Source organism: Lutjanus erythropterus, chromosome 3 (assembly GCF_056507025.1).
Source record: "Lutjanus erythropterus isolate fLutEry1 chromosome 3, fLutEry1.hap2, whole genome shotgun sequence".
NCBI lineage: Eukaryota > Metazoa > Chordata > Actinopteri > Lutjaniformes > Lutjanidae > Lutjanus > Lutjanus erythropterus.
In genome coordinates this window covers 12,934,430-12,950,922 of record NC_139319.1, presented here as the reverse complement: position 1 = coordinate 12,950,922, position 16,493 = coordinate 12,934,430, and the positions used below count along the sequence as shown (strand labels likewise).

Sequence of the window (16,493 nt, the reverse complement as noted above, 5' to 3'; positions counted from 1 at the left end):
TTCATTGCAAATGTACATTGGTTCCAAATATCGGTAATCAGTCTTCTTGATGACTAATGATCGGTATCGGCCTTACAAAAAAACAAACAAACATATTGATCGAGCCCTACTTTACATGGCTAAGTGTAATGACATGGTTACATATGTATATGTGTTTCTGACACAGCAAACCCACCTATGCACTGTATGTCAAAGCCCTGTGGTGGTTTCAGGGTCCGTCTGGTCCATCCGTTCCTGAGGACCTGCAGATGAACTTCTTTGCCCTGAATCAGCAGCACTCGCTCATCTATCCAGCCGAGGAAGAAGATCTCGGACAGGGCGAGAGTCAGCGCCTTGTTCCAGAAATGCTGCATGTTTACGGCTTTGAAGTTGGCGAACACGTCGTAGCCGGTGTGATGCTGTAACTTGACTGAGAGCACGGCGGCCGGGGGTGATGAAGGGCGACCCTCCTCTTCTTTATCTCCCTCTGTGCAAACCTGCGACAGCACCAGAGCCAGAGAGTGCGGAGCCACCTGACGAAACTTCTCCATGCCTGCTTCAGACAGAGTAAACGCCGCTCCACGTGGAAAATCAAAGAAAACTACTGCTTAATTAACTGTGCGACACTGTTTGGATCGCGCAGTGAGAAGTTTCTGTCCAAAAACTGCCCCATAATCCAAAGTGGTTTAGACATGCTGAAGAAAAGGACAGCAGGGTGAAAAAGAAAAGACGCTGAGCTGGTCCGGTCTGCTGGAAAAGTGCAGGTGCTCCATGTAAAATGAGGGAAATCAGCAACCTGACACGGAGCACAACGCAGCCAACTTACCCAACTGTCAAAGAGTATTAACAGGGCCTGTTTCCAGCGACAAAAGAGGCGAGGACTCGTGCTGCGTTCAGGTGCTACTCGTAAACTCCTACTTTCCGCCAAAATCAGACTCTAGAAACTGATGATAGTCTTGATCATCTTATTGTGATCAAGACGAATTATTCCCCACAACAGCTGACTAAATGTATAATTCAAAACAGCAGGAGAAGTTTAGAAGTTTGGCTCCACGACGTCGTCGGTCATTGGTGATTGTTTAAAACACATTTACTGTGTGGCTTTGTTAAGTACTCAGTTCTGATTGGTCGATGACAGCATTCTATGGACTGTTATTTCTGTGTAACAGACCGTTGCTGTGAAGAGCAAGCCGTTGCTATGGACACAGTTCTGATCATGGAAACAATAAAATCGTTGTTAAATAACTAAAATCATTTTATTGTTTTGTGCCAAAATATATATTTTTGGTACACAGCCATGTAAGAAGCAGGATAATGTAAAGTGACCAACATATATATATATATATATATATATATATATATATATATATATATATATATATATATATATATATATATATACCGCTTATTTTTTCACTTTATATATACTTAACAGTCTTGTCCATACTGTCTCAATATTTCATTAACTTTTACCCTTTTTTTAAAAAAAAAAAATGTCCTTACCTTTAATTGTCCAATTTCATTGTCCTGTGTCCTGTCTTGTTTCTGTGTAAGTGGGTAGACTGAGGATGGTTACAACAGGAGGATGTTGCAAATAGTCATATTTTTTCCAATAAGAAACATGCTAGAGTGATGATACTAATACTGCACATGCTCAGTTAGACCCTTTCCCCTAACAGGAAGACTGAAGACACATCCAACATCTGCTGCTGCCTTTAGTTAAAATAAAATAAAATAAAATTAAATTAAATTAAATTAAATTAAATAAAACATGTTTTGGAGGTCTGTAAGTTTTTTTTTTTCATGTATTAGCCTTTTGTGTGAATTAATCAAGACTTACTTGGTTTTCAGCGGATTTTTTATGTGGCTAAGCACACAACAGTATTGTTTAACATACACAAGTCATTGTGAGGGGGAAAAAGTTGCATAAAAATAGTTCACACACTGGTGTGTGACAAAAAATTAAATTTTGTGCATTTTTAAAATGTTGCAAATTGTAAATGATATGTCATGTGTAATTGTATTTAAATGTTATGGCTAATTTGCAGATACATGTAAGTTTAATATATAAAGATTTTCTTGTTTTAGTCCAAACAGCCTGTGCGTGACTGAAAGAAATGCAAAAAGTGTTGAAACTGTCTCCAGCTAATATCTGTCTATATTGGTATCAGTGTATATATCATATGATATTATTTATTTATTTGTTTATTGTTTAATAGGTAACATTTTGTGTATATTTTATTTCCTAATTCAAATTGTTCTACTTGTATTTTTTATAGTAATTTATAATTATTATTTATAATACCTGTGAAAGTTTACTATGTTATTGCAGTGATGTAATTTTGGATAATATAAATATATCTAAACAAACAATATTGGCTGATATCAACATCAGTCCCAGAAGCCACCTCATAAATAGTTATGGAGGAGCAAACATATTGTCTTCTGAATCCAATAAAAGACCACAAAACACAGCCTCAAAAATTACCAGAGATAAATCAACACCATCAAATAAGTTTCACAAAGTTAACTACTTTTACATGGTAATATTTATTACAGTACCACTGGACATACAGGATGGAATCTATTGATGGAAGACAAGGGACATAAAGGTGTTTAAAGATAATTAATTCTGTGTGCTCATGAGCACTTTGAACTGAACGGCTCAATTAATATGTAGTTTATAGAGCAACCCCATATTAATATTAATTTATTGATGGTAAGACTTTACAATAAGGGCACAAATAACATACTTAAGTAATGCTGAACTAATGCATGAGTTAATGCAGGATGTATAATGATTTTCTGTTGCTCACCATTAACAAATGATCGAGTCACTATGACCTCATGTGATTAGTTCCCACAGTTAAGGAATGTTAATTCACAAATACTTCATACATTAAATGATATGCGATTGATTTAGCTGGATTCCAGTTACATAAAAGTTTATTTCAGATCCATATATTCACTCAGCCTCTCTGGAAACAGAACAGAACCTACTCTTATAGAAATATGAAGCTTTGTTTTTAATCATATTGATTGTCAGATGCAAACATATATAATAAGCATAAATACAATCACATGAACAAACTTCAATGCAACTAGAATCCAGTTAACTTGTTGTATATCAGCTAATGTATGAAGTAACTGTGAATTAACATTCCTTAACTAAGATTCTTTACTCATCCATTAAATCCTCATTAGTTAAGCATTAGGCTACTTAAGTAAAGGACTTGTACCCTTACTGAAGAGTTCCTGGATTGTTTGTGGAGTTACAATTCATTGATCACCAGAAAAGTAATCTGCAGATATATATATATTCAAGTCTTTTAGGTCTAACAGGTATTTTTAATTTTTTTTTTTTTTTTTTTTGCAAAAATGGAGGTTGTTAATCAGGGAATTTGCTGTTTTTCTTGATCTTACATTATAATAAACTTAATATTTTGGGGTTTTGGACTGTCAGCTGGACAAAACTAGACCTTGTCTGATTACCATTTTATAATTAATATTTAAATGTATATGTAAAGTAGTAGCCTCAGGTAGCAATATTCAGGTGCAACTTGTTAAATCGACATCTGATTTAAAGGTGTGGCATATGTAGGTGTTGTTGTCAGGTGTCGTCTGTAAGCCTTTGTATTCAGTGCATCCAACAAGTTGTATAAGTGGCTTGTTGTTTGCGAGCGGTACTTTAGGTAAAGTGCGTCTGTGTTGGCAGCGAAGGAATCTGAGGCCCAGTTTTATTTGGCGCAGAGCCTCGGGATCTGGTGGCCCAGTTCTTCTCACCTCCAGGCATGCCAAATCTGGAGTAATCCTGCCTGTTTACACTCAAGAAAGTGTACACAAGTAAACTCTTACTGTGTTTGTAGAGGTTAACTCTTGTGAGATGTTAACTAAGCTGGCAAGACTTCATGGGAATGTGAGCACTTCAGTAAATGATCTGTGGATGTTGTTGATCTTCAATACTGTTACACTGTAAGAAACAAAACAAAATCAGTTTTACAACACAAACCAATGAAAAGTGGTCTTTATTTTACACCAACCTCACAGTAGAATGCTTACAAAATAGTGAAACCACAAAAAAGCCCAAAAGTGATGTTCTTAGCAAAACATTGTATACTGATGTGACTGAAAAACCAGATTGTCAAACATCAGTGAAATATTTTAACAGTAAAAGTGATTTCAGCTCATATATATTTGCTGTAAATATTGCATATCACAAATGATCAGGACCTGGCTTAGTACACAATCAAATTGTGCTTGGTCTGTTATTCACTCAATGCTGATCATGTTATGTATAAAAGTCTGACTCAGTTGCACAACAATCTTTTGGAAATGACTCTTTTAAGGAGAACAAATCAAAGTGAAATGTGGCCATTTTATCTTTAAAACCACAAGAAATACACGAGCCACTGCAAAAACATGAAGTGTAAAGCCGTGTTCAAGTATGACTGACTCATAAAACGTGCCTCATATAACAGCATCGTGCAAGTGGGCGGGCTTTACTCATGCATGCTATGAACCCTCACACCCACTAATTGACAGACAACAGTTCACTGTAAGAAATCCATATTTAGAAAAAAAGGAAAATGAAAAACATATACATAAAAAAAAATTCTGTGCTTTAAAACAAACAAAATAAACGGTAGCTTACTGGATGCTCCTGAATTTGCTACATAACATTAACTTTTAATGTACCTTCTGAGTTTAATAATGATACATTGATTTAGGCTTCACACATCTCATCAGGCGCTAATCCAGTGAATTATTTTGTTTGTGCAAACCTCATGTCAGAAGTTACATCACTGACTCAACAAAACAAAAAGACAAGCAAATTTAAAAAAAAAAAAAAAGTAGGCACAGAAATGACACACATGATCCCTTGCTTTGACACTAAAGTTAAAAGAAACAGCTGACTCATAAAAATGTTGATGCTGGTGTGCAGGAGGCACATCTATGGTTTCATAATTAAACAAGTCAAACTTTCTATCAAACTGGCTCTTAATATTTTTCCCTGAAATGTGTACAGCGTAAACAGTGAAGAGGCATGTACCGGTGGCATGGAATTACAAGATCAATTTCATTTTATCTTTAGAGTCATGATTGTTTTTGTTTAAAAGAGAACACAAAATGATTTTCCTGCAGGGATTAAAAATTTAATGCCTTATATTTCAGAACTGTACTCCACAGAGAAAGACCCTTGAAATGCAAAGCTTGTGAAATGTGAACTTCACACCTACTCTCCCAGAAATATGTAAGCTGAGGTTTCAAGAGATTTACGGTCAGAAAAGTGTAAACTAAAACAGCTCCCAAACACACAGCGTTTTTCTGCAGATGCAGACTTGTGGTGCTGAAGTCTTCAGACAACATCAATGAGAAAAATACATCTCTTTGGTCAGCATTGACACAATGCATGGGATCTGTTTCTTTGCATGAAAGCCTGGTGAACTGGAGACAGACTCAAACTCTACTGCCACCTTGTGGTTCACTCGTGTCATGATGTGCTGGAGCTCCAATTCTTTTCCGTACATGCTGATCATGTCACACAGCGCCTGGATGAACCAGGAGCCGGTCATAGTGTTCCTCCATGAGTAGTATCCTGTAGACAAATGAGTGATAGAATAAAGGGTATGTCAATACAACAAATTAAAATATAATATGATAATAATAATAACGTGTTTACGTGTAGGAGTGTTAACCTGGGGCTGTCGAGAAAGCATAGAGGAAGTCGGCCTCCACTGGGATCTTTGTAGTGCCTTCATCTGGACTGTCTGTTTCAATGCCTGCATCCAGATCAGTGCCTCTGCAGGCCTGCTCAATGAGAACACAAACAAAACAGAATGTGGTCACAAGTTAAAGACTAGAAATGATAGTTTGATAGCTAGACAGGATCTTTTTAAGTGAGCTTGTATGAGGCACTTATCCATAGTCAGTGTATTACCTACAGTAGATGTCAGTACACCCTCAGTATGGTGAAGAAGCAGGAGTACCTGTGTAGGCAACTAAGCAATGTACAGATTCAGCAGCAAAACATATTTTAGCCACCTAACAAACTTCAAGTGTATACTATATTTAGAATATCTTGACTGCTCTCTCTCTCTGACTCTCTCTAAACCAACCAGACTCCTTAAGAAAAACAGTCATTTTACATCACAGGGCACGAGCTGCTAGTCAACTGCTGCCTGCATCTGTTAGTTAGTTTGTATTATTGTGTGACTTTGGTGTTTTAAAAGGGACAGTTGTTGGAGTCACCCCCCCCCCCAAAAAGGACTTCTCCCATGAAGTTTGTTTGAAATTTGGTTGATTTGGAAAGAACGATATTTGGCTTAAATATCTGCGGTATCCTGTCTGAAAAGCCCGAAGAGGTGAAAATATAGTGTACAATTAGACTGATATTGATTTTTTGTTTTTTAGGTGGACCTTTTTAAAGTGGCTCGGATATGTTTTGTCAATAACACCACACTGCTTAAGCTTCTGTGATGGTACTCCTCTTTGCTTCTCTACACAGGGGGCGCGCCGACCGCCACCTACCGTGGGTAATACACTGACTATTGATAAGTACCTCATACAACCACTCTACCCCTTTAAGCACAACTTGAGGTAAGTTAGTGCGGAAAGAAGAAAAAGACAAACTCTTATGATACCTGGATGAAGAAGAGTTTGGGCTTTCCCACCAGTGATCTGCAGCGATCTCCTCGAAAGAGTGATGTTAGGTACTTGAGCTCTATTGAGCCATCTGTACCAAAGAACACACCATCATCTCCATGACTCAATAATACACAGACGAACGAGGCTGAGCAGCTGTGATCTTCCTTTGACACTGGAAAAAAAAGGAAACATAAAGACTTTAATATATTTTTGTACATTTTTGAAAAGACGGCAGGTGAAAATAGTCCATATGTTGGAGCCTTAGTATTAATGTGTGGGTGGTTTTGTATGAATTCTGCATCACACTTACCAGAAATTAAAACCTTTTTCAACTGCTCGACTGTCTGGTCATTGTAAACCTTCACTTTATAACCCAACTTAGTGAACACTTCCATCGCATTGGCTGCATCTACATCTGTTCCATTTCGCTGATTCATGCCTTTAAAAAACAAAAAGGGAAAGAAATATGTTCTGGTTACTTGAAGGACACAATGAAAAGGCAAGTTTTTGTGGAACTATTTTTTTAAAGAAAGGATCTGCACACACACGGTAACCCCTACGGTTGTGAGAAGTATAGATTCTATGATACTTTTTCAATAACACACGTTTAAAACAATACAATATCTGTTGATTATGGCATCAAAAGTACCAAAGATACATATAAAAAATGATTTAAGTGCTCGTTTGAGACCTCAGTTCAGTTCAATCTTTATTTTCCTGTCTGAGCTTTGGCTTTCAGCAAAACCAGACAGTGATCAATAATGTTTTCTGCACCAACAGCTGTACAAGTTCTTAATATACAAAAAAAAAACAAAAAAAAAAAACAAAACAAAACAAAAAAAATCTGCTGACTCCCCACACAGGAGGTTTTAATTCTTGTGACTAGGCGGGCGTACATGGACAGTGCTTCATTGACATCTGACCCTCTCCTCTGCTTCTCTGCAGGATGGGTCATGCCTTTGTCATGCTGGGAAAAAAATATTGCTTAAGGGCAAATCACACTGTTGTCATTGGCTGCACACAATTTGGCGGTGTGCCGTTTTTTTTTTTTGTTTGTTTGTCTTTTTTTTTTTACATGGCAGCAAAGCCAGAGAAACCAGATCGTGGCCTATGACGCAGGAGGTATGATGGTGAATCTCTGTCAGCTGATAATCAAACAGCAGCAGGTGTTTTTACAGCTTGTAAGTTTTGGCAAAGACACTATAACACTTCTTCGATTTGGATTTAGTTTTAACAAGACACCTGAAAAATGTATTTATTGGTCTGTATTCTTTATGACAGCGATGGTATGCATTTATTTTGTTTATGTGCTGCACAGTGCCATAGATTCAGGATGGAATAAAACAACATGTAACATTTTCTGTGCTGAACTGAAGTGAAAACCCCACCCATCCTGCACACACCGCCACCGTGATGGTGAGGTTTCAGAGTGCATCCATTCTTATTAGCAAATGACGTCTGATTACTAACCTAACCTAAGTTCCACATATCTTCCACATGTCTTCAAACTAATCAGCCAGAAAAAGCTGAAACACCCACACAGGTGCAAAATAATAAAATGAATGATGACTGATTACCATTCGCTGGTAAGTTTCCTCCTTAGTGATTGCTTAGGTTACACTATTTAGCCACGCAGCCACTGTCTGTCAGGCTGTGGACCACAACTAGCTATTAACTCTTGCACAAAACGCTGCAATTTTCTTAGAAACTTAGGTGGGGAATTTCCACGTTACATCTAAGCGTGCACATATCTTCCATAGTGGAAATCTTTTCATGGTTGAACAGCTGGAAACTATAAATTTGAACTTGGACAAACAGGCTTAACCACTGATGTTTACCCCCACTCATATGATGTACAGCACTTGCTCAAGGAACATTATGCTGTTTGTAGACCAGGCAGTCATGTGTACTCAGTTAGTCCTGCTAGACGGGTTTTTAAAATACATGTCTGACAGCAAAATAAGACCATCATACAGTAACCTCAGACTAAAGCTCTATTTGCCTGCATTCATATCCAAGGTCTACTCTGCCAGATAATAGAGACTCTTTCAATAATGGCAGACACTGCTCTTCAGCTTTTCAGGCTTTTATTGTTGCACTATGTCCCCAAAGGGTAGGCAAGGAGTAAGGTCGACTCAAGGTTTTATACATCTCCAGCTATTGTAGACATCAGACCTTTATGTCCTCAGAGAGACAAGCGCTGGATAAACATTCCCCTATAGATTCTGAAGGGGCAGACATGGCCATGCTTCACAAAAAGATCCGAACACCCAAAGGACACACGTGACAAAAGCTGTAATGGCTGTTTTTCTGTATCTTGCCACTCTAAAGGACTACCTGAATACCCAAGTGACTTGGCCATTAAATGAACGTACAGATTGAACATTCTGATACACTGAGTTCTCCATGGTCCACAACAAACTTAGAAGAGGAACTAATCAAACCAAGGGTATTCATGTGATGCATGCCAAATCATTCTGACAGTCATGCGGGTACCTGAACTTCCTGAAGTTTGCAGCGCTGAGAGTTATTAAATTATCTTGTGTTATAAAATGCATGGATGCATAGTAAAGGATTAGTTCAGCCTGGGCTTGCAGCGGTATACTAAGGCATTCAAACTAACAGTTATGATGCCATATACATTTGCTCATCTACGGTATTGAATTCTACCATAATAGTGTTATTAAAGGTAGTGTTTGTCCGAGCTGTTTGGAAACGGACCAGAAAGACAGTTTATTGTTGTGTCTCAATTCCAGGATGTCACATACAAATGGTATGGGTTGGTAATGCGTCCTGAGCGCAGCAAAATAATGAGAAATACAGGCAGAGGGCAGGTCTCTGCAGATACAGCCACCACCACACACTAGTAGGTCATAAGTGATGATTGAAAGGGATTATGTTTCTGAGAACATACTTTGTTTTTTAGGGATAAATATGCCTTAAAAAATTAACTTTATATCAAGTTTAATGATGTCAGGACATAATATTTTGCACAATTATAATAAATCATGCATTCGCCAAAAAACCAGCAACTTCCATTTTCAGGTCAGTGATGCTGATATGAACAGGCTTTTTGTTTGTTTTTTCTTTTCCATTGTGATTTGTTAAAAATTAAAAAATGGAAGTACTGGACTGGACATTTCCACTATAATAAAGTATGTTATAAAAAAAAGGGAAATTGATGCTGATATTATTAATAATAATTGTGTAATACAGTGTAGGGGTAGAGGAAATAATATACATCGTACATGTATCAAAAGATACATCGTAATTCTCTTTTGAAAGATAACAAACTGATGCATAACAATCAATAATTGATGGTGATCCAATGGTGATTGGATTTAACATGTGTGTCATGTTTATGTTCTAAACTGGGCTACTGCCTGAGTTTTGGTGAGGATAGCTGAGCGTAAGCAACTACAGATGGACAGAATCCAACCCTGGCTTAAAAGCTTAAAAGTCTGATGCATCGATAATCATTTTATAATCGCACTGTAGCCCTCTGAATTGGAATGGAAATGAAATTGTGAGGTACAGAGAGATTCCCACCCCCAACACTGTATACTGCAATATTTTCTGGGACAGTTATCATACCATGAAAATCTCATACCCCTGCAACCCTAGTAACAGCTGCCTGGTTGTTCTCATTCTCTCTAAAGTCAACATGTGGACTTCAGCGTTAACCTGAACATCTAATTAAGTGGCATGGGATGCAGTTAAATGGTGTCCACAGCAACAAGTGTAAACTGTGTCCCTGAGCGCACTGGTTCCCAACTTGGGGTCTGGGCCCCCCTAAGGGCGGCGGCAAAAATCACAGGGGGTCCCCGAGGCTTTGTCTGCTCTGAGGTTGTCAGTCACAATCACAATTTTTGACAATAAACCTTTATCTGCAGTTTTGCCAGTGCGTTCTGGCCCTCCTTTGCATTATTCTAGTTGTATATATATCCATGAATCAAAAAAGAGGGTCAAACTCAGAGGTGATATGATTTCACAAGCTTTTATTTAACATGCAAAACATTTTGAGGCTTTGTCAGTGTGTGCCGGATGCCCAAAAAGGTAAAAACGTTTTCATATTACCTCTACGTGTGACCCTCTTGTTTTTTGATTCATAACAATAAACCTTTGGAATGAATCATGTACTGTTTTGGATTATGTGCGCACATGTGGGCCGGAGGTGCTCAGCTCAGAAGTGGATACGAAATGACTGACCCGCTGTGTCACATTACTGTTACCTCCACAAAAAGGCAGCCGCAGCTCTCTCAGGCCAAGATTTTTGTTTCTGAATAAAAAGTATTAACACAACACCAGGCTATTTATCATCAATCCTGCTGTATACAACATGTTGGTGCAACTCCCAAACCTAAAACTACACTAAAATGACATCAGCTCAAAATTATAGGCAGTTTTACAAGCAAGGCCCCTGGAAGGAGTCCCCTCTGCCAGCTTCCTGCAAGACTTATCCTTACAACAAACTGATCTATCGTAACTGAGGGACCAACTGGAGAAGCTTGTGTAAACCAACACAACTGGGAACTGGATGCACTACTGCAGTAGCACTACAGGCACTTTTACAGCCAGCTAACCTCTAATTAAAATTTTAACAGTTTACACTTGAGCCACCTGACCCATTAACCTTGGACTAACTTGTTAGCTCAGTCTAGATTAACTACGCATTTCAAAATCACACTTTTTTTTAAGTCCCAGCCAGTGTGACTTTTCCTTCACTGCTCACACTTCCTATTTATTGTATCTTACATATTTGATGAAAAAATGTCTTTAGGTTTAGGATTTTTTTTCTTAGGGTCTGTGGTTAGTCTTAAGTACTTTGTAGGTAGTAAATGTCACTGTATAATTCATGCACTTTTTCATAACTGGGCAACCTGTTAATGGTAAACAAATTTTAAGTACTATTTGCTAAGTGTCTGCTGACAGCCTATTGGAGTGTCCCATTTCACACCTCTATTATGTCTTATATGATTGTACTTCTATTTTAACTGTTTTGTGAATAAAACTAACTAATAACCTATGACTGAGTAAATATTTTCATTACCTTGTAACTGTCAAGTTACTGGCGAGTTCTTTTGTCTGACTAGAGTCACACACAAATATACAGAGAGGAGAAACCCACTAAAATGTTACCATCAGATACGTAATATTCATTTCTTAACATTATTAACTAATAATTACCTGTTCTATGGTTTCAACACAACATAAAACATAGAAGATTAAAATCCAACCTGGTTCTGTACCAAATAGTGCTGACATGTACTCACAGCAGTTTCATTTTGAAAATGTTTCATGATCTGAAAATAAACAGACCCCCGCCCTGCCCGAAAGACCAAAAATAGCTACCTGTTCTTCTGTCAAAGTTCTTGTTGTTGATGATGATGCACTGGCCGATGCTGGGGAAATTCAGACTGTATCTGAAGCTGCGGGAGCCGGGCTTGGCATCCACCTCCATGGGGGCAGAAGCAGGCAAAGACAACCCTGATGACCTGAGGGACAACAAACCATAACACGATTAATTATTCAAGTGCAGTGTTGTAAAAAGTATCCAAAGGTCTGAGTGAAAGATATTCTGCTAAAATATTTTCTTACACCCCTAATACTAATTAAGAGTGTAAGATAATATCAAAAATATCACATATTGCAATATTATATTTTGTGATACTGTATTGATTTTCAAAACACTGTATTGTGATACTGTTATATAAGCAAAGATTTGTGGCAATGGTTAATTTTGTGTTGTGTTTAAATCACTGAATGCTAGACAACAGTGTTGTTAACATCTTCACTGTTCTGATTGACCAAAAATGTGGACTTTTTAAACTGAAATATTATACATATGGTGGTGTATTCTTTATACTATGCCAGTTTTTCTAAAATTAGATTTGAAAAAGTGGCAATACCTTGCTTACAGTATTCACATATATTGCAATATATTGAAGTAACCCCTGTATCATGATACATAACATATCGTCAGATTCTTGCCAATAAACAGCCCTGATACCAATGGTACTCGAGTAAAACTCTGATATTAAATGGTCTTAAGTATCAAACATACAATTACAAGTAAATATACACATCAGTGCTGTATACATGTATACATATTTATACGTGTGTGTGCGTGCACACGAAAACACATCACCCGTCAGTTTATCACAATCATTTTAAATTCATACATTAGTCACATTATAGATGCTCCCATTCAACAATAGAAAAAAAAAATAAAAGTATGGAGCAATTATAAGAAACTAGAAAATAAGTAAAAAATATATAGTTTTAACTGGACAGGCAGGGTATGAAAAAAATTGTAATCTGGAGAATGTAACTGAGCTACGATATTTAAGTCTGATGTGTAGTGGAGTAGTAGTATAAAGTGATACAAACCAGAAATACTCAAGTATCACAAATTTGTACTTAAGTACAGTACTTGAGTAAATATACTTACTCTCCACGTCTTTTCAAACAACGCGGTATATATAACGCACGACGTGGACAGCATTTGAGCAGTAACAGGCCGGTTATATATGTGACATATGTAACTCAAAACTAAAATATTTTACAGAAACACTAACAACAGCTAATATGTCATAGATAATATGCTAGTAACAGGCAGTGATGTAGGACATTAACGAAAACAAATAGCTTCCTCATCACCACTGTCTGTATAACAATGAGCTGCTGTGGCTAAAGATGGCTAAACAGCTAAATTCATCGTGACTCACTCTTGTCCATCGCCTCTCCTCGCATCTGTGAAGTCCTGTCCAGGTCCAGATCCGTTAGCCGACATATCTGATAATTACGGAAATGAACCGCTAAGAACACAGGGAAATTTCACACTCTGTATGATGAAGAACACACCCTACAGACAATAAAATCTGACTGCCAATGCACAGAGATGTATTCTGACTGGCTAGTAAACAAAGATGCTGATGTCACGCAGACAGGCGCTCGTTTTATACTCCCACACCTCCCGTCTGGCGTGAGGGGCGAGTCACACAACCTCCACTGATGAGGGCAGTAGATAGGTTTTAAAAAACACTGACCAGACAAAAACGGGAAATCGGGGAATTATTTTGAATTTCATATCATATTTATTCAGTTACACAAAATAAACCTTCCTCTGATCCCTCTACCCCGCGCTCACCCCCAATCTTGAGGACCCCCCGCCCCCCTCAACTACTTGGGTCGTGTCTGGAAGGGAACCCTTGTTTTTCGAAACTCCCGCGAGATTTGTAAGCGTTGTTTCTTCGTTGGCACCCATCGTAAAATGATTATGTTTTACAATGTGGCAACAATTTAGATAGGATTAGCGTCAGAAAAAACTTCGTCGGGATTAGGGAACGATCGTGCTTTTGGTTAAGATGATCACTCTCGCGAGATTTTCGCGAGTCTGGGGTTCCCTTCTGGATAAAATTCCGCTCCGGTACTGAAACCGAACTTATTTTTGTTGACATAAATTTTTTTAGATTTAAATATTATTAAAAAAACATTTTCACACGTTTTATTCTATTTAATAATCAAACCTACCAAATACAACAAGATTACCCACTAAAATTCCTACTGTGTTCAAGTTTCCATTTCATACTGTAAAACCCCCTCAGGTCCCTAAAATTCCCCAAACTCCCAGAGAAAATACACCTCATGCTTCTGATGTAACCGTACAAGAGATTTTTATGCATATTAACCTTAACGATTTCTTTCTAAGTAGATATTTAAAAACCACTTGTTTTCTCCTCCAAAATAAAGTCTGCTTTATTTAATCATTTACTGATCATGATTTTTATCTCATCCTGGAGTCACATAAGAGTCACAAACCTCTATAGCTGACAGCCACACATACAGTATAGATACATCTATCATCCTTGTTGTTTGACAAAGATATTTATATACTGGTCTAAGAGGTAGGTCGATTGTTAAAGTTATCTATACACCAAACAGCTCATCTGATTGAGCCCCTCCTTAACTCATGTAAGAGTTGTGTTTCGATGGTAAGCAGAGGTGGAGTTTAACTACATACATTTACTCAAGTTCAATTGTATTTTTTACTTTACTTCAGTATTTCCATGTGATGCTACTTTATGCATGTACTACTGCAATTCTAATGTAAGTATTTTACTTTTCATGCACTATTTGGTGGTTAGTAATTACTCAAATCAGATTTTGTCTTAAAACATACAATTAGATTGTAAAATATTATAGTTATTGAGTAAACAGTACTTAAAACTGGCTTTATGTCAACCAGCTACAGCATTAAAATGGTGCATACTTATTAGAGTATAATGAATGACCTATTAATACAGTCTGATATTATGAAGGTGCCCATTTTGCATGAGTCGTTTTATTTTTGATACTTTTGTACATTTTGCAAATAGTGATTCTTCTTCTCTTTTTTTTACTTGAATTTAATTTTAGATGCAGGACATGTAATATGTTATTTTTACATGGTGGTATTGCTACTTATGTAAAGGAAGTGAATCATTTCATAAATGTGACGACTGAAAGTGAAAGGAGACGTGCTAACATAACTGTGGTTCAACTAGGTCTTTTTTCCCAAATGACATTTTGATTTTACATGAGGAAAAGAACAGGTGTAAATAATTAATGGCAGCTTATTTCCATTTATTACATGGCTTTGTTAAATACTCGTTTCTGATTAATCAATTACAGAATTCTAAGGTCTGTTATTTCTGCATAGTAGGCCGTTGCTATAAAGAACAGACCATTGCTATGAATTAAGTTCTCATCACAGACACTGGAGGAGCTATTAAAGTATTTTTCATATCCATAAAATCATTTTAGAATAAATATTTTGAGTCAAATACTGTTTTTGGTAAGTAAACCATGTAATAAGCAGGATAATGTACAGTGAAGAGAGCCCTCTACTTCACACCACAGTTTATTTCACAATAATGACCTGCTCACTGTACATTAAATCTTACTTAAAGGCTTCAGTTGAAGGGTCCTGGTGGTGTGCCTGCTGGATCACTTGTTGTCAGAGGCCTTAATTTCCCCATACAAATGTAGATTTTCTCCTTATATGGCCACAGAAACATTTTCAGCACATTTCTACCCAACCATTAGATATTCGGTATAAAGTGATTTGTGTCATATTAGATTGCTATTTGAGTTTTACTTTAAACTCAGTCATCTAACATTTGGTGGTTGTTCTTATTCCTTATTTATGTGGCACATGGGTGAGTGTTGCCAAAGTGTTTCAGGCAGCCTGCAGCTCATGTAATTAATGTGGTTAACACTGTCTTTAAGGGGTGTAGCGTGTGCCACATGTGCTGAGGCTGTTAGTCCTCTGCTGTGGCTGCCAGTTCAGGTCCTGCATGCGGCCCTTTGCTGCATGTTGTCCCCTGTCTCTTTACCCTCTTTCCTGTCAGCTTTTCAGCTGTCACTATTAAAATAAAGGTAAAAATCCCCCCAAATAATATGAAAAGTAGCACTGTCTCTACATTTAAACTAAAAATCTTTTCAAAACAAAAGCACGAAAGATATGCACTTCATCTCCATTCAGCCTTTAATATTGTCAACCTCTAACATAATCCTGCTAAAAAAAACAAAACAAAAAAAACAAAAAAAAAAACAAAAAACAAAACTGCATTGAAGGACAGAAAAGATAGAAAGTTTGCTCAGAACAGTGAGTCAATACACATGTATATTTTAACTATTGGGCATAGGCTTGCAATTACTGAACATAGTTTAGAAAAGTTTTCAAAACAAACTCACAAGATGACAAACTCTTCAGTAGCCAACAACGGGTTATCAGTCAAATCACAAAGGGCATGAAAACTAATGGATGTACTGTGCATAAATGCAAGAACACCTTCAGTAATTTTTTTTTTTTTTTTTTTTTTTAC

General features: G+C 37.2%; 2 protein-coding genes across 3 annotated transcripts in view; both read right to left on the bottom strand.

Moving 5' to 3' along the window:
* stox2a (storkhead box 2a) overlaps window positions 1-1,019 on the bottom strand; it is a 32,922-nt gene extending 31,903 nt beyond the window's left edge. For both annotated transcript variants that reach the window (XM_084715074.1, XM_084715076.1), the window contains exon 1: window positions 176-1,019. In XM_084715074.1, the coding sequence (XP_084571200.1) occupies window positions 176-530 (355 nt within the window). In that variant the 5' untranslated portion in view covers window positions 531-1,019. The remainder of the gene's footprint in view (window positions 1-175) is intronic.
* A 3,326-nt stretch (window positions 1,020-4,345) lies between these two features.
* casp3a (caspase 3, apoptosis-related cysteine peptidase a) lies at window positions 4,346-13,556 on the bottom strand. Its single transcript, XM_084715073.1, has 6 exons — window positions 13,353-13,556; window positions 11,977-12,119; window positions 6,935-7,063; window positions 6,621-6,796; window positions 5,676-5,787; window positions 4,346-5,575 (listed from the first exon to the last, which is right to left on the bottom strand). The coding sequence occupies exons 1-6, from the start codon at window positions 13,415-13,417 to the stop codon at window positions 5,346-5,348; spliced, it is 855 nt and encodes a 284-aa protein (XP_084571199.1). The 5' UTR covers window positions 13,418-13,556; the 3' UTR covers window positions 4,346-5,345.
* Window positions 13,557-16,493: the final 2,937 nt, after the last annotated feature.